This window comes from Salvelinus sp. IW2-2015, linkage group LG11 (genome assembly GCF_002910315.2).
Source record: "Salvelinus sp. IW2-2015 linkage group LG11, ASM291031v2, whole genome shotgun sequence".
Lineage (NCBI taxonomy): Eukaryota > Metazoa > Chordata > Actinopteri > Salmoniformes > Salmonidae > Salvelinus > Salvelinus sp. IW2-2015.
Window position 1 is genome coordinate 26,540,131 of NC_036851.1, and position 25,465 is coordinate 26,565,595.

At 42.9% G+C, this 25,465-nt stretch overlaps 1 protein-coding gene across 2 annotated transcripts in view; it reads left to right on the forward strand.

Annotated features, from left to right (window-relative positions):
- The window catches only part of LOC111970066 (S-adenosylhomocysteine hydrolase-like protein 1), a 59,049-nt gene that overhangs the window by 27,291 nt on the left and 6,293 nt on the right, over positions 1-25,465 (forward strand). Inside the window, exons 1-10 of one of the 2 annotated variants that reach the window (XM_023996568.2) lie at positions 3,923-4,229; positions 10,072-10,183; positions 10,277-10,420; positions 13,584-13,684; positions 16,872-16,974; positions 18,841-18,935; positions 19,071-19,177; positions 19,275-19,391; positions 24,934-24,997; positions 25,337-25,425. In XM_023996568.2, coding sequence (XP_023852336.1) covers positions 4,152-4,229; positions 10,072-10,183; positions 10,277-10,420; positions 13,584-13,684; positions 16,872-16,974; positions 18,841-18,935; positions 19,071-19,177; positions 19,275-19,391; positions 24,934-24,997; positions 25,337-25,425 — 1,010 coding nt within the window. In that variant the 5' untranslated portion in view covers positions 3,923-4,151. Of the gene's footprint in view, positions 1-3,922; positions 4,230-10,071; positions 10,184-10,276; positions 10,421-13,583; positions 13,685-16,871; positions 16,975-18,840; positions 18,936-19,070; positions 19,178-19,274; positions 19,392-24,933; positions 24,998-25,336; positions 25,426-25,465 lie in introns of those variants that run through there. The other variant, XM_023996567.1, reaches the window with a different exon arrangement.

The following is a 25,465-nucleotide window of genomic DNA, read 5'->3' on the forward strand; positions in this document are numbered from 1 at the left end:
GCACAAACCCATCGCTGCTGGACCAGACAGGACTGGCAAAAAGTGCTCTTCACTGACGAGTCGCGGTTTTGTCTCACCCGGGGTGATGGTCGGATTCGCCTTTATCGTCGAAGGAATGAGCGTTACACCGAGGCCTGTACTCTGGAGCGGGATCAATTTGGAGGTGGAGGGTCTGTCATGGTCTGGGGCGGTGTGTCACAGCATCATCGGACTGAGCTTGTTGTCATTGCAGGCAATCTCAACGCTGTGCGTTACAGGGAAGACATCCTCCTCCCTCATGTGGTACCCTTCCTGCAGGCTCATCCTGACATGACAATGCCACCACGCACAGAACGAGCAGTATGGCTGATTTCCTACAAGGCAGGAATGTCAGTTTTCTGCCATGGCCAGTGAAGAGCCCAGATTTCAATCCCATTGAGCACCTCTGGGACCTGTTGGATCGGAGGGTGAGGGATGGGCCAATCCCCCCCAGAAATGTCCGGGAACTTGCAGGTTCCTTGGTGGAAGATTGGGGTTACCTCTCACAGCAAGATCTGGCAAATCTGTGCAGTGCATGAGGAGGAGATGCCCTGCAGTACTTAATGCAGCTGGTGGCCACACCACATACTGTTACTTTTGATTTTGAGCCCCCCCCTTTGTTCAGGGACATTATTCAATTTCTGTTAGTCACATGTCTGTGGAACTTGTTCAGTTTGTCTCAGTTGTTGAATCTTGTTATGTTCATACAAATATTTACACACGTTCAGTTTGCTGAAAATAAACGCAGTTGACAGTGAGAGGATGTTGCTGAGTTTAGAATGCTACCTTTCCAACAAGGCAGTTCATAAAATTTCTGCCTGCTAGAGCTGCCCCGGTCAACTAAGTGCTTTTATTGTGAAGTGGAAACACCTATGACCAACAACGGCTCAGCCGGGAAGTGGTAGGACACACAAACTCAAAGAACGACCGACGAGTGCTAAAGCTCGTAGCACTTAAAAATTATCTGGCCTTGGTTGCAACACTCACTACCGAGTTCCAAACTGCCTCTGGATTAACGTCAGCACAAGAACTGTTCGTCGGGAGCTTCATGAAATGGGTTTCCATGGCCGAGCAGCCGCACACAAGCCTAAGATCACCATGCACAATTCCAAGTGTCGGCTGGAGTGGTGTAAAGCTTACCGCCATTGGACAATGGAACAGTGGAAACGCTTTCTCTGGAGTGATGAATCACGCTTCACCATCTGGCAATCCGACGGACAAATCTTTTCCCGAATTCATAGTGCCAACTGTAACATTTTTGGGAGGAGGAATAATGGTCTAGGGCTGTTTTTCGTGGTTCGGACTAGGTGTAACGGATGTGAAATGGCTAGCTAGTTAGCGGGTACGCGCTAATAGCGTTTCAATCGGTTACGTCACTTGCTCTGAGACTTGAAGTAGGGTTTCCCCTTGCTCTGCAAGGGCCGGAGCGATGGGTAACGATGCTTCGTGGGTGACTGTTGTTGATGTGTGCAGAGGGTCCCTGGTTCGCGCCGTGTCGGGGCGAGGGGACGGTCTAAAGTTATACTGTTACATAGGCACCTTAGTTCCAATGAAGAGATCTTAACGCTAGAGCATATAATGGCATTCTAGATGATTCTGTGCTTCCAACTTTGTGGCAACAGTTTGGGGAAGGCCCTTTCCTGTTTCAGCATGACAATGCCCCTGTGCCCAAAGTTGAGGTCCATACAGAAATGGTATGTCGAGATTGTTGTGGAAGTACTTGACTGGCCTGCACAGAGCCCTTACCTCAACCCCATGGAACACCTTTGGGATTAATTGGAACGTCGACTGCAAGCCCGTCCTAATCGCCAAACATCAGTGCCCAACTTCACTAATGCTCTTGTGGCTGAATGGAAGCAAATCCCTGCAGCAGTGCTCCAACATCTAGTGGAAAGCCTTCCCAGAAGAGTTGAGGCTGTTATAGCAGCAAAGGGGGGGTCCAACTCCATGTTAATACCCATGATTTTTGAATGAGACGTTCGACGAGCATACTTTTGGTCATGTGGTGTACCATTGGATAGGATGCCTAAATTGACTAACAATGGCGAGATTATAAACAACTGGGATTTACTTTACTTTATGTGCACAGGTGAAGTCACTATTTTAACATTCTTCTTGATCCAGTGACTTCTTTAGCTTCTCGACTCTTACCCTCAGGTGACTTGTTGGTGCTGTGCTGTTGGCGACATAGAAACGTTATTATTCATCCATGCCAGAGTTGATACTGACAACTTCATTTGTCTTCTGTTAATCTAGGATTTCCTTCAAGAACCAGAGGTTTTGGTCTTGAGCTCTCATTTGTTTCTGCCTCTTGGAACGCTGGTCAGTGTTATCCAGTTACAGGTGTGAGAAGTATACCAACTGAGCCGTGTTACTTGCTTTTGGGGGAGGGTTTTCTTTTGTGTATCTGTGTTGTTCACATACATAGTCAGTCGTGAGTGCAGCATCAGCTTGTTTCCCAGAACACTCTGCAGACGAATTGTCTGGAGATTAATTCAGGCAGGCGTCATGGAATCTATCATGGAGACGGCAGCGTGAACTCCCTGCTCAGTGGAAGGGAACACCTGTCCATCAAATGTGACAGGACGTAGTGTGAGCTAAATCCAGAAGGCAACCCTGGGGGATGACCTTGGCTCATCCACAGTGAAGTCCCCTGACTGACCAGGGCTAAATACAGCTCATCACTGCCTGATGCTAATTCCCCTTATCTAGCCTACCTAGAAGCTTGTTCTCAGAAGCCTGTTCTTAGAAGCTTTCTTTTAGAATCATCATATCCGAGTGATATTGATCACAAACTTTGTGCTGAAATACTCACGACCTAGCACTTTTGGCGTTTTGATACACTTGCTAAGCTAATTGATGTATATAACCCAGGGAAGCGTGAAGCGTGCTTAAATAAAAGCTCCCTTTGCTGCAGCAGTGCGTTTTTATTATGGTTTATAATGTAATGAGGTCACTACTGATCCTCATCGGAGCATGCTGACTTATTGGCCATTGGCTTGGCGGCCAGGTGCGGGTATTAGTATTAGCCGTGGGGAATTAAATGTCTAGTGACTGACTGCTCATTCTAAAACCCATACTCTGGTGTGTACCACTACATGCTATACCCCATTTTAGTGTGTGTGTGGGGGGGGGGTTGTGTGAGTGTGTAAATAAGGTAAGGTAGGTCAGAATAGTATTCTTTTTTAGGCTGGACCAGATTTGTGGGCCTGGTCAGATCTACTGGAGTGATTTTAGGCTTATGGAAACATTCCCTTTACATCATTTTTATTAGCCATCAACCTCAAACTATCTATTAGCAAGTAGCCACTGCCAGGATTACATTGGATGGAAAGGGTTACGATACTCCCCAAATTAGTGTTTTTTTCTGGTTATGGGTGTGGCAAGGGGCGCGGCTACATTTTAGAGGCAGTGTAGACATTTTTAAGCCAATTTCCCTCAAACCTACCTTTTTCTCCATGGACCTAAGATACATTTGTGCAGTTTTAAAGCTAATTTCCTCCAAATATACATATTCTGCCAATGGCGCTGAGAGAAAATTTTGCAGTTTTAAAGCTAGTTTCCTGCAAGTCTATGCATTTTGCTATTGCTAATGCTGTGTTTTTTTGCTCAAACATAATACAATCAATATGGCTAAATAGATTTTGGGGGGAATTTTCAATTCTCTTTGGTTATAAAAAAATATATATAGTTCCATTATCGTTTTTACATACTTTAAATCTGATTTTTAGCCTTCTACGTTTACACTGAAAGAGTTATTCCATTCCTGAAAATGTATTGCAAAAAAAATAAGTATACATATTTTTAGACTGTTTGGACTTAAACGACCCGAAATAAAAGGAAAAAAAATGCTTAGGCTGCCAGCCCAAGGATTACAATGGCAGAGAAATCCATGGAATAGAACATTAGCAGAGAGACGGTGAGAGGGAAAGACACCCAGACCGAGACGATACTGCAAACAGCAGAAAACAACTCAAGTAAAGCACAGAAAAAAAGAGAGGGAAGATAATTTGTCAGGTGGCTGCTGGTGGGGGCTATTGCACGGCCCTCTTTTGCCCTCCTGGTGTGGAGATTTCCATGATAACAGGCGCTGTACGTAACAACCAGGAGAAGAGCTTGAGCACTGGTAAGGGATGAACATGGAACCTGTACGGCAAGTGGGAGGCATGGAGCTGCAAGCGGGAGCCATGGCACAGGCACACAAACACAGGGTGAGTGAGATTGGCCAGAGAGGGTGAGAGGATGGTCTGAGAACCGCTCCATAGAAACCATCTGTCTGTGCTCTGCAGCCTGACCTTGCTAAGGAAGATTATTTGAACTTGTCATTTTTGACAAGCCTTTTTTTGTTCTTCTTAGTTTATTGTTGGGAGAGGTTGGGAGCTTTCAACACCCTTAAGGTGATATAAGTCACATTGTAGAAAAGTTACAATGCAGCCAGCCATTTAATGAGGACTTTCTCAATTATGGTGGTTAAGGTAGAGAGAGACAATCTCTCCTAAGCATATGCTGTGAAATGTTTTTGTTTGTTTGCAGTTGATAGAGGTCAGCTTTCTGAAAGAGGATTATGGGCGTGGACTGAATTTTTCTGTTGTGCTGTCCCAGTTCTCTACACAAATGCAGTGGATAATTGACTGAATGCAATAGAGAGAAAGTAGTAAGGCTGAGTCCCTCTTGCCTGTAGTCTGGAATGGAAACACTCATTCTTATTCATAGCATAAAGGGGAATAAAATATGCCAACTGAAGAATAGAGAGAAACAGTGAAAAAATGAGTGTGTTAAGTCTTGCCATGGACTCAAGTTGAGCCTCAGTTAAAGGAAATATAGGGAATGGAGGGAGCATAACCTGTGTATGCCAAGTAGTAGAAGAGACACATACTTACCTCTGCATCCCACACAATAAAATGCTCTTACACATACTGTATACCTTTACAACAACACATGAACCAAGAAAACAATCTTAATCTCTTTGTACTACTCATGCTTTGGCAGAGTGCCTCTGGACTTTGAGCCCTTGTTCTTTTTAACACGGAGTCTGTTCTCTCTGTTGTGGCTGAATTTAAGAAAGGATTGGTCTTGTGCACTTTGCGGGAATGAAAAGAATTGCATTCCAAAGACAGTTTGTGGAGAAACCTTCCAATCCATCCCTCCCTGCCTCGACTTAGGGAGGAGGATAGAGTTATAGCTGCTGATGTGCAAGGTATTCATCTCAAATCTCTGGTTGGGTGGATTTAAAGCATATAGAGATCACTGGCTCTTTGTAAAAAAATTATTTAAAAAGTATGTTTGTTTGGGAACCAGTGTCCTGCAGGCATAAAATGTGATACAAGCACAAAATGTGCTGACAGTGGTAGATACAATCCAAACATAAACATGTCCATTGGTGATTCTCTGTATCCTGTCACTACCCAACCAGGTCCTCACCTGCATGTGGAGGTATGCACATTCAACCAGAACTGTGTGACCCCGACTCAACCTCCAGGGATAGGTTGCTACCCCGGGAATCTCTGGTACACTGCCAACTTGGCACTTGTCCTGCCTCGACTAGACAGCAAAAACAAAACCTAAGATATTAATACTTGCTATTATACTGTTTGTGTCAGACACACTGAGTAATGTGTGGGCTGCAATCAAGAGGATGATCTGAATCTGTGTAGGCATATGTGTGCGTGCGTCGGTGACTCTGTGCATGCCTTGTGGTTCAGTCTCTGAAGTCTACAATGATCTGAGAATAGGGACCTATGAAATAGGCTGCATTTTAAATTAGTTTCCACCATTGTCAACTCAGTGTTAACCTTGAATAGAGCTTTATTGATTGGATTCACATGATTGCGCTTTGTCATTTTGCTATTGGTGCTTTAGCCTTTATACAGACACAATTGTTTGGGGAATGTTCTGGTGCAAAATGTGAAGTTGGTTAATTTATGGTCCCACTGCCCTCAATCTGTGTAAAGACCCACTGGCATGCTAACACCATATCCGGTGTCCCCCTCTGGCCTCCAGCCCCAGTTTAATATGCTTATGTTCTCACTGGATTCTTCAAATACTGGGGCGATTATCCCACCCACATTCACCTCTGGCTCTGTTTAGACCTCCCCGGTAACCATACGCAGGACATAGTGGGTTAGCAAAGCAGGCATTGGCTATGCAAGGGATTATAGTTGCGTAATACCTTCATAGACCTTATCTGCTTACTGCAGACTGCTAATGAGAGATCCAAATATTACAGTTGTAGTTTTCAAAACGTTGGTGGCTACCAAAGAACGAAGAAGCTGTAGGACCTTTTTGCTAAGAGAACAAACCCTGTTCATAATGTCATTGTATAGGATTGTATAATGCTTTTAAAGCACCTTTAGTTTGAAAGAGGTGTTTTATCTCAAGCCTGTCTTAGCATTGTTGTGTTGCGTGACTTCATGACACATTACCTGTATTTGTATGAAAACCTGTATTTGTATGAAACCTCTCAAACACGTCAGGTGTTTCTCATGAATCTGTAAGAATGTGTGCTGTTGACGTGAGCAGGAAGTAGTTTTGACACATTTCCCTTTAGGGAGCTAGTTCTGAGAGCTGTAAATAGGCCTGGACTTCAGATGAGGTTCTCTGTACATTGGAGAGATGATTTGTTGTTTTTAAACTGGGCTCCATTGCAACACAAAAACATTGTGACATCACAATTGAGACCATAACCATTTGTACAGTAGTCTATATTTCATGGACAGTATCATGTTCCGCGACAAGCATAATACTGTCCGACTGGACAGACCATGGAAATTGCACTTGGAATAGCCTTGCCAGTTCAGTGGAACTCTTATTTCTATGCTGTCCACACCACAGCTCAGTATTTCAAGCCTCTGCAAAAGTGAAAGTCGTTACTTCACTAAAGATGGCTTTTGACTGACGTCTGTTGGTTAACACAACTAAAAAGTATATTTTGGATTCTGCAATAAAAATAGAAGCTCAACATTTCAGGATAGTATTATCCTGATGTGTGTCAATGTATTTAGGCTATACTACACACTCTCTAGGCCACAATCGCATACCTGATTCAACTCCAACACCACAACACAGAGTGGTTTTTCTGAGAAGGCATTCAAAATTCAAGTGTTCTCTTAGAATGGAACAGAGAGTCCTTATTTACATTTACATTTAAGTCATTTAGCAGACGCTCTTATCCAGAGCGACTTACAAATTGGTGCATTCACCTTATGATATCCAGTGGAGCAACCACTTTACAATAGTGCATCTAACTCTTTTAAGGGGGGGGTTAGAAGGATTACTTTATCCTATCCTAGGTATTCCTTAAAGAGGTGGGGTTTATGATATCTCAAAGCTTGATGTGAATATATCCCCTTGCATACATATCCATTCATAATTTATGACTTTAGACTACTTTTACATGAAAAATAATATGCCAAAAACAATTCTCTCATCAAGTTGCAGTTCAATGTTTTGTCTTATGCCTCAGTATGTTTGTTTCATCACAGCCCTGATCACACATACTGTAGCTTTGAATTAGTTACAAACCACTATTATAGGTATCGGGTGATTTCTTGCGACCAGATCTTTACATTTTTTGATCCAGGTTTCAAGTGAATTGAAGTTAGGGGATGTTTAAATTAGGGCTGTCCCCAACTAAAAAAATCTTTGTCGACTGTTCTTTCGACCAATTTTAAAATTGGTATTTTTCCATAAATAGACACACCCTATGTGTTTTAATCAAATCAGCTGTATGCACTGAGCTTGTCTGATGCTTTAAGCACACTGTTTAATGAAATAATTAAGACACAAAAATGACTAGGGGGAGTCGGACCGCAATTGATATGATTGTGCCGGGCCTGGCTCAGACTTTCTGCGCTGTGTTAAAAAAAATGACAGCGAATGACTCTGACTAGCACCCGTTGTCTCTCTCTCTCTCTCCTCCCTGCTGCAGCGACCACCACAGAACATTAACAGTATCTGTCTTATTTCTGTAGATATACACTACCTGTCAAAAGTTTTAGAACAAGGATTTTCTTTATTTTTACTATTTTCTACATTGTAGAATAATAGTGAAGACATCAAAACTATGGAATCATGTAGTAACCAAAAAAGTGTTAAACAAATGTTTATATTTTAGATTATTCAAATATAGCCACCCTTTGCCTTGATGACAGCTTTGCATACTCTTGGCATTCTCTCAACCAGCTTTTCCAACAGTCTTGATGGAGTTCCCACATATGCTGAGCACTTGTTGGCTGCTTTTCCTTGACTCTGCGGTCCGACTCATCCCAAACCATCTCAATTGGGTAGAGGTCGGGTGATTTGTGGAGGCCATATGCAGCACTCCATCACTCTCCTTCTTGGTCAAATAGCCCTTTCACAGCCTGGAGGTATGTTGGGTCATTGTCCTGTTGAAAAACAAATTATAGTCCCACTAAGCACAAACCAGATGGGATGGCGTATCGCTGCAGAATGCTGTGGTAGCCATGCTGGTTAATTGTGCCTTGAATTCTAAATATATCACAGACAGTGTCACCAGCAAAGCACCATCACACCACCTCTTCCATGCTTTACGGTGGGAAATACACATGCGGACATCATCTTGTTCACCCACACCGCGTCTCACAAAGACATGGCGGTTGGAACCAAAAATCTGCAATTTGGAGTCCAGACCAAAGGACAGATTTCCACTGGTCTAATGTCCATTTGCTTGTGTTTCTTGGCCCAAGCAAGTCTCTTCTTCTTATTGGTGTCCTTTAGTAGTGGTTTCTTTGCAGCAATTCGGCCATAAAGGCCTGATTCACGCAGTCTGCTCTGAACAGTTGATGTTCAGATGTCTGTTACTTGAACTCTGAAGAAATTATTTGGGCTGCAATTTCTGAGGCTAGTAACTCTAATGAACTTATCCTCTGCAGCAGAGGCAACTCTGGGTCTTCCTTTTCTGTGGCTGTCGTCATGAGAGCCAGTTTCATCATATCGCTTGATGGTTTTTGAGACTGGACTTGAAGAAACCTTCAAAGTTCTTGAAATGTTCCGGATTGACCGACCTTCATGTCTTAAAGTAATGATGGACTGTCATTTCTCTTTGCTTATTCGAGCTGTTCTTGCCATAATATGGACTTGGTCTTTTACCAAATAGGGCTATCTTCTGTATAACACCCCTACCATGTCACAACACAACTGATTTGATTGGCTCAAATGCATTAAGGAAATAAATTCCACAAATTAACTTTAAGAATGCATACCTGTTAATTGAAATGCATTCCAGGTGACTACCTCATGAAGCTGGTTAAGAAAATCCCAAGAGTGTGCAAAGCTGTCATCAAGGCAAAGGGTGGCTATTTGAAGAATCTAAAATATATTTAGATTTTGTTTCTGACTTCTTTGGTTACTACGTGATTACATATGTGTTATTTCATAGTTTTGATCTCTTCACTATTCTACAATGTAAAAAATAAATAAAAACCCTTGAATGATTAGGTGTTCTAAAACTTTTGACAGGTTGTGTATATGGATTATTTATAAAGCCAGGCACATTTATCAGTTCGGCTATTGATTCTAGACCTAATTAAGTTGGTGTTTCTTCACTTTTCTTAGGCAGTAAGGCAAGGGCTGTTTCTTGTCTCCTTATTCTGCTGCCTCCGCCATGTTGTTCTCAACACCAATATGCTGTTTAACTTTGCTATTATGCACATAGCAACATGGTCTAGGAAAAGGCGCCAATTCAACTGATGTGTTTCAGAACCGTGGACAGCGACGACTATCCAACGCAGGAGAAAACACATTTGTTATAAAATAATATTTTTATTAGTGTTGCACTATTGTTCTTACGTCATATAACAATAGAATTGCTGTAGTACGTGCCATCCCCACTGCCTCCACAATGGATTAGTCTACTCAGACAAGCGTGAATCAGACTGGTGTCTTGTACACCATGAATTATAATTATTATAATTTTTTCGCTACTGCTCGACTAATGAACTTTCGGTCAACCAACAGCCTATCGGCCAAACAATCGACCAGTAGACTAAATGGGGTCAGCCCTAGTCTAAATTGTACCCTTTTTTGCACCTTCAGCAAATCCAGTTTGTGGAAGACAAGCAGGAGTTCAGCAGGTTCCCTACCAAGGCTGGCCGACGCTCGCTGTCTCGATCCATCTCTCAGTCATCCACGGACAGCTACAGCTCCGGTACTACACAAACACACACACATGCATACATAGCTACGTATGGATTGCTTGACCCTTTCTTGCTGACTTCCCCCTCTCTGTCTCCTTTCCCAGCTGCATCCTACACAGACAGCTCTGACGATGAGACTTCACCACGGGACAAAACACAGCTCAACTCCAAGGGCACCAGTGACTTCTGTGTGAAGAACATCAAACAGGCCGAATTTGGTCGTCGCGAGATTGAGATTGCAGAACAAGGTACAATAACATGGCTCTGTAACCTGTCACCTTCACCTCTCACACACAGAACAACACAAGACGATAAGAAGTGATAAACCTCAAAACATTCCTAGGGGGCTCCAGGTGTAAGGTACTGGTTGTTGGTTATTTAAAGCATGTTCTTGAAATTTGCTGTCTTATGGCATGAATCAATTAGCCTAATCAATGGTTGACAGTCTTTGATCATAGGTAATATTAGGACATGTTAATAAAACCACTACTGGCATCAATCAGGATGAAAAGAGCAACAAAAACATTTCTGTGAACAACAGACAGTAAAGTATATTTAAATATTGCTCTTGCCAGGACTTTGGGCCTGTTGCTCAGAAATGTACTAGAGTCCCACCCTCCAAGGCCAGGATTGGCCATCTCAGATTAACCGAGACAGTGATTGAAGGGGAGAATCTGGGATAAGAAAAGAACAGCTTCGCTCAGTTCTGTGAATGACTGACATACTCTAGCAGCTAGAGTCTAGCTAGTTATCTATAGTAAGCTTGTTATCTATAGTCAGATTGACCTCGACCAATCTGTCTGCAGATATGGCTTCTGCTCTTAAGGGCTTCATAGACGACTGCTGTGTCGTATTATTAGGCTATTCTTTGGTTTTGCTGATCAGTCATTTGAAGTGTAACTCACACAAGTCACATCAGAGAGAGAAAAACATCATGCAGAAAAATCTAAGATTCACTAGTTCTAACTAGGGTTGTGGCGGTCATGAAATGTTGTCAGCTGGTGATTGTCAAGCAAATAACTGCCGGTCTCACAGTAATTGACCGTTAATTACAATGAACACGTTTAGCATCTCTTGGCTTCCACGTATAGCCTGCAAGTCACTGATGCAGACCTTTGGTCTAAAGAAACATGATATGAAGAAAAATGTAGTCAATTTCAGAAGAACAGAATAGCAAACTCTGAATTGTCCTTATGTTAGGCCCAGATCTGGCTATGCCATAGCTGTGGGCTACACTAGTTCGTTTAGCAAACGAGATTTGCTTAGATTTCCGTGGCATTATTTTATAGACTGAAGAATCCAATTGAACATAGCTGAATAAAATAGAAAGGATATTTTCTCCAAGCGATTTCCGAGGGAGTGCGCACATGCGGCTATTCTGTGTTGAGCGGTTAACAAAGAAACAGGTCCTCCTACATAGTTAATTTAGTTAATTATGCAAATGTTGTTGTGATACAAACGTTGGGCTATATGTTTTGATTTTTAATACATTCTAATGCTGCATGATGCGACTCTAATGATGACTTGAAAAAAGTAATGGAAGGCATGAGCTCTGCTTTGTTGCTTTTGCAGGATGCACACACTTCATCAGTCTCTCATTCACAATTTGAGAAGCACTTGATAATATGCTCCCCAGGCCTTGAAATTCCAGCGGCATCCTCCTTGTGTGGCAGTAATGCCCCCTAAAAAATCCATGCATTTTGCGGCCAAAGTGGCTGATGTGCCCTTGGGCTGAATATAATAATTATCATTCCCTTCTCCCGGCAGCCACCTCTCACTCAGATGGCTCTTTCAGATACCTCAATTCTTATTATCCCAAATGAATACAACCATTCGCATCAAAAAAAATTTTAAAGCAATGAGGCTGATGCAACAGATCAGAACATTTAGCTTAAAATGTTGCTAAACTATTTCTTCAGATTATAAGCGTAGCAATGCGCACAATTAGCGGGAAAACACTGTTCTCAAAAGTAACCGCAAATTCGATTATGCATGTAATGCTTCATTATAAAGGTGCATTTCTGTGGGGAAAATTATCTTCCCCAAACTTGAAACTCACACGCCGCCTTTGTATGCCAGTTAGGCTCTTCACCAGTTGTAAAGTAGATTAATGTGCTTCATTTTTGGAAGTTATTTGCCCAATTTATTTGTGATACGAACCTTATCAAAACATATAAGCCTATGGGCTAGGCTACAATAGAAGTGTGACTATGATTTTAAAAAGTCACAAAAAAATGTTTATTGCCTTACTGCGTATGCTGGGCATCATTCATAAGTGATAATACATTTCAGGTGTGGCTGAAATAACCAAATACATTGATTTGAAGGGGTGTCTACATACTTTTGTGTATATGTGTGAAATTAGTTTTGATTTAGAATGGACCATTATCATGCACCTGTCTCGGGGCAGGGGGAAAACAAATGCACTGAAATAGCGAATGGAGGACGCTTTTCCCATGGTTCATTTTCATGCCAGCCAGGTAGGCTGTACTCCTATTGTAAAGCGAAGCAATATGCTTAATATTAGGAGAGTTGAGGAATAAATATAGTAGGCCTAGCCTATAGAAAGCTAATCGGATCCTCCTATTTTTAATAGAGGCCATCACTCTGTTTTCTCACGCGATTGCATAGCCTATAGAAATGTTGCGCAACATGAGCTTATGGGCTTTCATGAAGTGTTTGATTTTCGATTACGTTTTGTGTTGTCAGAGTGATTAGAGGGACAATAGAGTGCTGAGTACCATGCAGTTAGCAAGTTTGGTAGGCTAATAATGACCAGCAGCATCAGAGCTTGGAGAATCCTAGTTACCGTGACTAAACGGTCATGTAGAATTTGACTGAGGTCATGACTCCTGACCGCCGGTGTGGTGGTAATTCGGTCACCTTAACAGCCCTAGGCCTAACCACCAGTTGACACTTTTGATGAAGCTGACCTTCAGTTTTTGCCATGTAGCAAATTCTTTGTCTAAAGTTCTCATTTTATCATTATTGTGTTTGATTTCAGACATTACTCCCCAAATAATTTAGATTTGATGTGTTGTCCTTGGCCTAAATGTTGTGTGCAGCATGGCAGCTGAATCTACACCCCTAACACTGTCAGCACAACTCCAGAGCTTGATATGGAGTGATCATCCTTGTCCAATGTGAATTGGCAGGTTGCAAAGTCATAGCTTATTTGAGGTTATTTGAATTTTACAGCGCTCAGAAGGTTTTGGTGCAGGAAATTCTTTGAGCCTTAATTTTGAGAGAGATTTGTGTGGAAGATGGGAGAGTTGGAAGGGCTTTATATTCAGACCACTTTTCTGTTTGTCTACTCTCTGAATGTAGCAAACACGTTTGGAATCTCTTTCTTTCCCTTTTTCTCCATCTCCTTCACTCTCTTTATCACCCCACTTCTCTCTTTCTCCACAGATATGTCAGCATTAATCTCCCTCAGGAAGAGAGCCCAGGGAGAGAAGCCACTTGCTGGGGCAAAAATTGTTGGCTGCACTCACATCACTGCCCAGACTGCAGTAAGAAAACTCTGTCGTCTTACCTATCCTAATATCTCTGCAAAGGCTACAGGAGGGCATTTTTCTCCTTATACAGTAGGATTTGAAGTTCACAGCGTACACAGAGACTTTTGCAATAACCAAGTTGGCCCTGTTGTTTACACTAACTTACACTGTCTCCAATACCCAAGCTTTGCTGCAATGAAACATCTCTCCCTCTGACATACCCAAATATCAGTGCCAAGACCCTTCCCCACAGTATCGCTACTACAGAATAAGATTGTGTGGTATACAGATTTTCATATCTTCATACCGTTCTTCTCTCATCCCGGGATTTACGGTATTACTAGCTTAGTACACAAGGGCGGAAAAATTCAAATTGGGGGTCTATTACCAGAATGCTAACAAAATTAACTAACGAGCGCAAACGAGAGAAAAAATTATTGCAAAGACAGGCAATCCAGCTCCTAATATTATACATATATAGGTAGGAGCTACCGTATGTCATTTTTGGTGTGTTTGGACATTTTATAAGAGAATTTGAAAGAGAGATTGTGCAAATGAACAGTACTGGCACTGGATCAGAATGTATACACACTGTCTGTATGGAGTCAGGATTCGCTAGGGCAATGGGCCTGCCTGCTCTGCCTTGAGAAGATTGGTAAGGAGCAGTTGGGGTAGAAGCAGACGGGCAGAGAATGGAGAGGAGAAAAAACGCAAGGAAATGGCTCGTCGGAAGGGCTTTGACTTCTCAAACACGGCAGAAAGCCAACACAATGATTCCCCATCGCCTTATTAATTCAGCCACTTACTTAGATAGCTAGCAATTTAAACTTAGGGGTCGCGTTAATGCAGAATTCTTAGTTTTCTATGCAGAAAAAAAAATGCATAAGAAATATCTTGCTGCGTTTTGTAAGCGCAAATCTAAAATGCTTCTTATTGTAATTTCTGCTTGGCATCAGACAAATCTTGTGCTTCAGTTGCACTTCTCCCCTCGGATGAGAATTCACAAACAGAATTCACAAACAGGTAGCTACTTTTCTCTGGTACTTTTCTCAATGTAGCCACACTCCTTTTCTCTGGTAAAATGCAAGATGAACTTTAAGAAAAACAATAAGAAATGTACCTGGCTACATTATTTCTATGATAAGAAAATACCTTGCTTTTTCATCGTAAGCTCATTTAGCCTACTTGTGTGGCTGCCAGTCAAATAGCGTTTCACTTCTGTTGTCATCTGATGAAAATTAATCTATTTTCTGCCGAATGTGTTTCACTAATGTATTTTCTGTGAAGGAAAACTATAGTTGCACGTCCCTGATCACTATATTGAAGCAAAGAAACACTAACTTTCCATATAAAACACGACCGCTGTCAATACATAGCTGGACTCACCTGCTCCCACTTTCTCCAGTTGTGCTATTTACAAACAAAAACGTGACTGGCTCAACTGTTCTGGGGAACTACAGAAATCTTCATAATGTGACAGGTGAAATGAACACAATCTGCTTTATCTTCTAACATATTGCACAAGTTGACTGCAGGTATTTACTTAAAAAGTAGCTATACATTTTAACGGTATTGAAAAACCATCCTGTGACTATTTCCAAAAACCCCCGGTATATGATATACCGCCCAAGCCTACCGCAGAACCCAACCTCCACTGCTCTAACTGCAGCATTTTGCTCTGTGGCTAATGATGGTAGCTGGCTCATCTCATGACAGCCCGTAAATAAAGAATGTTCAGTATCTGTAATACCCTATTTGCATCTACGATTTAACAAGCAGATCGAGTATATTGATGCTGTGAATAAGCTTTTATATATTTACAGTGCCTTTAGAAAGTATTCACACCTCTTACAGCCTGAATTTAAAATGGATTAACTTGAGATTTTGTGTCGCTGATCTACACACAATATACAATTTTTTTTATTAATATAATAGGAAAAGCTGAAATGTCTTAAATCGGTAAGTATTCAAACCTAAATAAGTTCAGGTGTAAAAATGTGCTTACTAGGTCACAAAATAAGATGCATGATTTTTGAATGATAACATTATTTTTGAATGGCTACCCCATCTCTGTACCCACACATACAATTTTCTATAAGGTCCCTTAGTCGAAAAGTGCATTTCAAGCACAGATTCAAGCACAGGGAGGTTTTCCAATGCCTCACAAAGAAGGGCACCTGTTGGTAGATAAAAATAAATAAAAAAATGACACTGAATATCCATTTGAGCATGTTGAAGTTCTCAATTACGCTTTGGATGGTGTCAATATACCCAGTCACTACAAAGATGAGTGTCCTTCATAACTCAGTTGCCGGAGAGGAAGGAAACCACGTGGGATTACACCATGAGGCCAATTGTGATTAAAATCGTTGGAGTTTAATAGCTGTGATAGAAAACTGAGGATGTAGTTACTCCACAATGCTAACCTAAATGACAGTGAAAAGAAGGAAGCCTGTACAGAAAATAAATATTCCATAACATGCATCCTGTTTGCAATAAGGCACTTTTTAAAATAATTATTTTACCTTTATTTAACTAGGCAAGTCAGTTAAGAACAAATTCTTATTTTCAATGACGGCCTAGGAACAGTGGGTTAACTGCCTTGTTCAGGGGCAGATTGACAGATTTTTACCTTGTCAGCTCGGGGATTCGATCTTGCAACCTTTCGGTTACAAGTCCAACGCTCTAACCACTAGGCTACCTGCCGCTGGTTAAAATGTGGCCAAAAAATGCAGTTAAGTTAAGTTAAGTTTGGGTCAAATCCAGCAGAACAAATCACTGAGGACCACTCTTTATATTTTCAAGCATGGTGGTGACAGCATCATGTTATGGGTATGCTTATCATCGGCAAGGACTAGGGAGTTATTTAGGACAAAAATAAATGTAATCAAGCGAAGCACAGGCAAAATCTTAGAGGAAACTGCCTGAAAAAAAATATTGTTGAATTTTTCTTCCACTTTGAAATTAGAGTATTGTGTGTACATCACTGACCAAAAATTACAATTAAATCCATTTTAATCCCACTTTGTGAAACTTGAACTCTGTGTGAATATTTTCTGAAGACTAAGTATATTGAGTTTAACTCCTCTCTTTTGTGTACTGTAAAGCTAAGGCTATTTATGATACAGAGATGTACAAGTAATATGTTGTATTTTTCTTGTTCCTCTCTCATTCAACCCCCTCCTCTCTCTCTTGCCTTCAGGTGTTGATTGAGACTCTGGTGGCCCTGGGGGCCCAGTGTCGCTGGACAGCCTGTAACATCTACTCCACACAGAACGAGGTGGCAGCTGCCCTCTCAGAGATTGGTAAGTAAAAGCTTTCAACATCACTCCTTTACTGCTTTGTTACAGTATGAGCTTCTATATGGAAAAGAATGAGGCTGATTGTACTTCATAAGAGGTTTTTGAAAGTTGTGGTACATCACATTCATATTAATTAGTACTATTTCTGCATACTATGCATACTTTAACTTGTATTACTATGTAATGAATTACATGATTGTTAAATGGGTGTTTCTTGTAAGGGTGCTAAGAGTTGAGGGTGATTTGCTTCCCTGTGCCCTTTGAAACCAAGGAGATGTTTTTCGATATGTTCTCAATAAAGTCCTGAAAAACACAGAGAACATCAGGCTTGCCCTCTAGTCATTGAACTACAGAACCAAGACACGCATATCTCTTGGGTTGCTGGGTGATTGTTAAGTATATGTGTTTCCGTAGTGGGGTCTCTTTGTTCATGGCCTGTTAGAAGGTTAGGTTTACAACAGAGTCAGACTGCATTAAAGTAGTCACATCGCTCAAGCTGGGAGAGGAACTGGCACACAGGCTGTGGGCTGATTAACTTGTCCTACGCACACAGTATCCTCTGACCATTTACAACCCACTCAGCAGTGTTGACATTTCTGCAAGTGAGTTATGCCAGCAATCTTCATACCATACAGCAAGCCTGCCAGAAACCTACTGAGATGGCGACTTGATCAGATGAAAGGAGTAGATAGTAGTACGTAGGTGTATACTTAGACACAGAGACAGGGATGAGGTTGGAGGACTAGAGGTTGAGGTTGGAGGACTAGAGGTTAACTAAGCCCAGGTGCTGTATAGTGTGTTTCTAGCTGTATGGTCATACAGGATGAGTAGCGTGGCAGAGGAACCATAGAGCCTTCAAAATCTACCTACCCCTCTAGTCCGATAGCAGGAATCAGAATTGTGTTTTAGTGTACCCCTATTTATTTATTTTTTTACATAAGCTCTCCCTTTCCCACATAGTTGTGTAAAGCTCCATCTGTCAGAGTATCTCTTTCTAATAAACAGTTGGTCCAGGTCTTTTATGGAGAGAAATCTCCCTGCTAACAGATGAAAGGGCTGTGTCCTCTGGCAGCTTCTGTTTCTGCCTGCTCTGCTCTCTCTGGGGTGGAAATGACCAGGAGGCCTTCTGTCCGGTCCTCTTCTAGAAATCACAGGATAACAGCTTTTGAGACAAGAGACCCAGCTTATTATCCCCTCTTGGTTTAGAGAACAGACATACAGAGGGTTTTACTCACACCCTCTGTGTTATAAAGCCTGCATTATGATGTTAAAAGCATGTCAGAAAGGAAGTAAAATGTTAGGTCAGTTCACAACAATTGGTCATGAAGACACATAGCAGTATAGGACTACTGTATAACCAAGCCTAATAAGCTACTGTAGCGATTCTACATGATCGTTCAGTACTGATGTCAATACTGTTATGGCTGCTATTGATAGCCGTTTCCTGAATGATTATGAGTGTGAAGTTAGCTTTAATGTTAGAGAGCTGAAGTCTTTAGTGAGCAGGGTTGTGTAAGTGTTCTGCCTGCTGGAGGAGCCTACAGCGCTGTTCTAGGCTCTGTGGTTGGATTGTTGTGCAGGTCCAGATATCTGGAGTTAAGCTGCAGGCCATTATATTAATATGGCTTTAGAGCAGATTATACGGACGTCGAGCACCGTGCGTTCGAACGTGATCAGTCCTGCTTTCTCTGGAATGAAGGGTCTTTGCGTCACAAACCAATGCTTTTGCTTATATTAAAGGTTCAGGACCCTGTGCTGTTGTTTAAAAAGGGATTTTGATTTGTCTCTGTTTTGTAATATCTGTCTGATCTGGAGAAATATAGTAATTTCTAAACCCCTCTTCTCCTAACTACCTTGTGATTTGTGCAGGTGTGGCGGTTTTTGCCTGGAAGGGGGAATCTGAGGATGACTTCTGGTGGTGTATCGACAAGTGCGTCAACATGGAGGGCTGGCAGCCTAACATGGTACCCATATAAGTCTATAATTTATCCTCCTTTAACAACAAGGCAAATGTCCTTGTAGACCATTTTGTGTTACTGATGTGTCAGTTTGTTGTCACCGTTTGAGAATGTTGTCCCTTCTTGCTGTGTCTGTGGTAGATCCTTGACGATGGAGGGGACTTGACCCACTGGGTGTATAAGAAATACCCCAACGTCTTCAAGAAGATCAGGGGCATTGTGGAGGAGAGTGTGACTGGGGTCCACAGGTAATTTTATTTCTGATTACAGCACATTCACAGTCACACACGCAAGACCAGCGGGCAACTCTGAGCTAAGTTACTTAGTTACCTATTTGTCTTTCAGGTTGTACCAGTTGTCCAAAGCAGGCAAGCTGTGTGTGCCAGCCATGAACGTGAATGACTCTGTGACAAAGCAGAAGTTTGACAACCTCTACTGCTGCAGAGAGTCTATCCTGGATGGGTAGGTGTTAAATGAACCTTTAAGCGAGGTGAATGTTGTCTCACTACAAAACCGTGTTCTTTGCACTACATAACAATGTATCGATTAGACTTATTTTGTAGATACTGTACATACTGTAGATACTGTACATAATCAGGGCAAGGCGGGCGACCGGAAATATGACCGAATACAAACAGTGTAGCTATTCCCTCCGCAGGGTAATCAAACAAGCTAAGCGTCAGTATAGAGTCGCAATTCAACGGCTCAGACACGAGAGGTATGTGGCAGGGTCTACAGTCAATCACGGACTACAAAAAGTTAACCAGCCCCGTCGCGGACCACGATGTCTTGCTCCCAGACAAACTAAACAAATTCTTTGCTCGCTTTGAGGACAATACAGTGCCACCGACATGGCCCGCTACCAAAACCTGCGGGCTCTCCTTCACTGCAGCCAACGTGAGTAAAACATTTAAACATGTTAACCCTCGCAAGGCTACCGGCCCAGACGGCATCCCTAGCCGCGTCCACAGAGCATGCGCAGACCAGCTGGCTGGTGTGTTTACAGACATATTCAATCAATCCCTATCCCAGTCTGCTGTTCCCACATGCTTCAAGAGGGCCACCATTGTTCCTGTATCCAAGAAAGCTAAGGTAACTGAGCTAAATGACTATCGCCCCGTAGCACTGACTTCCGTCATCATGAAGTGCTTTGAGAGACTAGTCAAGGACCATATCACCTCCACCCTACCTGACACCCTAGACCCACTCCAATTTGCTTACCGCCCCAATAGGTCCACAGACGACGCAATCACACTGCACACTGCCCTAACCCATCTGGACAAGAGGAATACCTATGTAAGAATGCTGTTCATCGACTACAGCTCAGCATTTAACACCATAGTACCCTCCAAACTCGTCATTAAGCTCGAAACCCTGGGTCTCGACCCCGCCCTGTGCAACTGGGTCCTGGACTTCCTGACAGGCTGCCCCCAGGTGGTGAGGGTAGGAAACAACATCTCCATCCAACATCTCCATCCATCCAACATCTCCTGATCCTCAACACTGGGGCCCCACAAGGGTGCGTTCTCAGCCTTCTCCTGTACTCCCTGTTCACCCATGACTGCGTGGCCTTGCACGCCTCCAACTCAATCATCAAGTTTGCAGACAACACTACAGTGGTAGGCTTGATTATCGACAACGACGAGACGGCCTACAGGGAGGAGGTGAGGGCCCTCGGAGTGTGGTGTCAGGAAAACAACCTCACACTCAACGTCAACAAACAAAGGAGATGATCGTGGACTTCAGGAAACAGTAGAGGGAGCACCCCCCTATCCACATCGACGGGACAGTAGTGGAGAAGGTGGAAAGTGTTAAGTTCCTCGGCGTACACATCACGGACAAACTGAAATGGTCCACCCACACAGACAGCGTGGTGAAGAAGTCGCAACAGCGCCTCTTGAACCTCAGGAGGCTGAAGAAATTTGGCTTGTCACCAAAAACACTCACAAACTTTTACAGACGCAGAATCGAGAGCATCCTGTCAGGCTGTATCACAGCCTGGTTTGGCAACTGCTCCGCCCACAACGGCAAGGCTCTCCAGAGGGTAGTGAGGTCTGCACAACGCATCCCCGGGGGCAAACTACCTGCCCTCCAAGACACCTACACCACACGAAGGCCAAAAAGATCATCAAGGACAACAACCATTCGAGCCACTGCCTGTTCACCCCGCTATCATCCAGAAGGCGAGGTCAGTACAAGTGCATCAAAGCTGGCACCGAGAGATTGAAAAACAGCTTCTATCTCAAGGCCAGCAGACTGTTAAACAGCCATCACTAACATTGAGAGGCTGCTGCCAACATACTGACTCAAATCTCTAGCCACTTTAATAATAAAAAATTGGATGTAATAAATGTATCACTAGCCACTTTAAACAATGCCACTTTATATAATGTTTACATACCCTACATTACTCATCTCATATGTATATACTGCATCTTGCCTATGTCGTTCGGCCATCGCTCATCCATATATTTATATGTACATATTCTTATTCATTCCTTTACACTTAAGCTAGTTAATAAGCTAGTTGTTGTGAAATTGTTAGATTACTTGTTAGATATTACTGCATGGTCGGAACTAGAAGAACAAGCATTTCACTACACTCACATTAACATCTGCTAACCATGTGTATGTGACAAATAAAATTAGATTGATTTACTGTACATACTTAAAATCATATACACTAGACAATATAATGGCGCCGGAGGGGATGGCTTATGACCGAAAAGAGCTTCTGGACATCAGAACAGCATTTACTCACCTCGAACTGGACGAAGTTCGTGAGTCCGACTAGAAGTTTAATGAGTCTGTTGCGAAGGATATACTGCTTTCCGGAGAGAAGGTCGGGGTGCCTTATGAGGATTCAGAGACGAGTGAGTAAATCGCCACTACCATCGGTTCTATTGGCCAACGTGCAATCACTGGAAAACAAACTTGATGATCTACGGTCAAGACTAACCTACCAACGGGACATCAAAAACGGTAATATTTTATGTTTCACCGAGTCGTGGCTGAACGATGACACGGATAATAATGAGCTGGCTGGGTTTTCCATGCATCGGCAGGACAGAGAAGCTACGTCTGATAAGAGGGGCAGGGGTGTTGTCTATTTTTCAATAACAGCTGGTGCGCCATGTCTAACATTAAAGACGTCTCGAGGTATTGCTGTAGACCACACTATCTACCAAGAGAGTTATCATCTATATTATTTGTAGCCGTCTATTTACCACCACAAACCGATGCTGGCACTAAAACTGCACTCAACAAGCTGTATAAGGCCATAAGCAACCAAGAAAATGCTCATCCAGAAGCGACACTCCTAGTGACCAGGGACTTTAATGCAGGCAGAATTAAATCAGCTTTACCTAGTTTCTACCTGCAACCTAAGGAGAAAAATTCTAGATCACCTTTACTCCACACACAGAAACGCATACAAAGCTCTCCCTCACTCTCTATTTGACCATAATTCTATCCTCCTAATTGCTGTTTACAAGCAAAAACTAAAGCAGGAAGTACCAATGACTCGCTCAATACTGAAGTGGTCAGGTGACACGGATGCTACGCTACAGGACTGTTTTGCTAGCATAGACTGGAATATATTCTGTGATTCATCTAATGACATTGAGAAGTATACCACCTCAGTCACCGGCTTCATCAATAAGTGCATCGACGACGTCGTGCCCACAGGGACCGTACGTACATATCCCAACCAGAAGCCATGGATTACAGGCAACATCCGCATCGAGCTAAAGGCTAAAGCTGCCGCTTTCAAGGAGCGTGACACTAATCCGGAAGAAATCCCACTGTGCCCTCAGACGAACCATCAAACAGGCAAAGCGTCAATACAGGACTAAGATTGAATCCTAATACACGGGCTCTGACGCTCGTCAGATGTGGCAGGGCTTGCGAACTATTACGAACTACAAAGGGAAACCTAGCCACGAGCTGTCCAATGACGCGAGCCTAAATGCCTTTTATGCTCGCTTTGAGGCAAGCAACACATTTACATTTACATTTAAGTCATTTAGCAGACGCTCTTATCCAGAGCGACTTACAAATTGGTGCATTCACCTTATGACATCCAACACTGAAGCATGCATGAGAGCACTCTGGAAGGACTGTGATCACGCTCTCCGTAGCCGATGTGAGCGAGACCTTTTCAAAGGTCAAAATTCACAATGTCGCGTGCCAGACTGATTACCAGGGCATGTACTTAGAGCATGCGCGGACCCAACTGGCAAGTGTCTTCACTGACATTTTCAACATCTCCCTTACCGAGTCTGTAGTAGCTACATGTTTAAACAGACCACAATAGTCCCTGTGCCCAAGAATGCAAAGGTAACCTGCTTAAATGACTACCGCCCCGTAGCACTCACATCAGTAGCCATGAAGTGCTTCCTTCAAAGGCAGGTCATGGCTCACATCAACACCATCATCCCGGAAACCCTAGACCCACTCCAATTCGCATAAACAAATCCTCAGATGACGCAATCTCAATCGCACTCCACATTGCTTTTACCCACCTGGGAAAAAGGAACACAAATGTGAGAATGCTGTTCATTGACTACAGCTCAGCGTTCAACACCATAGTGCCCACAAAGCTCAACACTAAGCTAAGGACTCTGGGACTAAATACCCCTCTCTGCAAATGGATCCTGGACTTCCTGACAGGCCGCCTGCAGGCTGTAAGGGTAGGCAACAACACATCTGCCATGCTGATCCTCAACACCGGGGCCCCTCAGGGGTGCGTGCTTAGTCCCCTCCGGTACTCCTTGTTCACCCATGACTGCGTGGCCAAGCACGACTCCAACACCATCATTAAGTTTGCTGAAGACACAACAGATCACCGACAACGATGAGACGGCCTACAGAGAGCAGGTGTGAGCAAGACAAAGGAGATGATCGTGGACTACAGGAAAAGTAGGGCCGAACATGCCCCCATTTAACATCAACGGGGCTGCGGTGGAGAGGGTCGAGTTTCAAGTACCTTGGCGTCCACATTACCAACGAACTATCATGGTTCAAACACACCAAGACAGTCGTGACGAGGGCACGACAACACCTTTTCCTCAAAGTTCTACAGCTGCACCATTGAGAGCATTCTGACCGGTTGCATCACCGCCTGGTATGGCAACTGCTCGGCATCCGACCGTAGGGCGCTACAGAGGGTAGTGCGTAGGCCCCAATACATCGCTGAGGCCAAGCTTCCTGCAATCCAGGACCTATATACTAGGTGGTGTCAGAGGAAAGCCCCATAAATTGTCAAAGATTCCAGCCACCCTAGTCATAGACTGTTTTGTCTGCTACCGCCTGGCAAGTGGTACCGGAGCGTCAAGCCTAGGTCCAAAAGGCTCCATAACAGCTTCTACCCCCAAGCTATGAGACTGCTGAACAACTAATCAAATGGCCACCCGGACTATTTACATTGACCCACCCTTTTGTTTTTACACTGCTACTCGCTGTTTATTATCTATGCATTGTCACTTTACCACTACCTACATGTACAAATTACCTCGACTAACCTGAACCCCCACACGTTGACTCGGTACCAGTACCCCCTGTATATAGCCTCGTTATTGTTATGTAATTTTATTGTTACTTTTTATTATGTCTTTTACTTTAGTAAATGTTTGTATTTAGTAAATTTTCTTAACTCTATTTCTTGATCTGTTGTTGGTTAAGGGCTTTTAAGTAAGCATTTCACGATAAGGTCTTGGCACAAATACAATTTGATTTGATATACTCAAGTCCTGTTCTGCTGAATTTTTCCCCAAGGCAAAATATGATATATTTTCAGTGTCCCAGCCAAAGCATCTCTGGCCTGTGTAAGCCAATAAATCAGGCTAACAACATGGCCTGTGTGGCCTCCAGTGGCCTGGGAAATTGCTTTTATTGACGGCTACTGCCCATTTCACTCAACCTGGTGTTTTAACACACCACAGAAAGGCTGACATCCTGAATCCTATTGTTTCCCCTGTCGCTGTCTCCATGTTTCTGTCTGCAGCCTGAAGAGGACCACAGATGTGATGTTTGGAGGAAAGCAGGTTGTTGTCTGTGGTTATGGAGAGGTAAGGAGGTTTCATAATGTACATGTAGTTCTGTTTGAATAGTCAGTCTGTTCCGGCTATGCTTAACCTGCTATAATGAGAATATGTGCACTCAGTGTAATGATTATCACCTGTACAGTACATATTAGTACATCAATATACTGAAGAGTTCAATGCCATCTCATGCTAAGTCATTGTGTATTTAGTCTAATGTAATCCGCCTCTAAAGAGTCTAATGTGGACCTCAAGGTTTACCAGTATGCATGTTCTGTAGTGGATAATTTGTGGCCTTTTCTGTTTATCAAGGTCAATGTGATGTGGTCATATTATGTAATGCTAATGCAATGTGCTCTCCTGCAGGTTGGGAAAGGTTGCACTGCCGCACTGAAAGCCATGGGATCCATCGTCTACGTCACAGAGATTGATCCCATCTGCGCCCTGCAGGCCTGGTGAGGGACAGCAAGTAGGAAGCAGGAAGTACCAAATGTT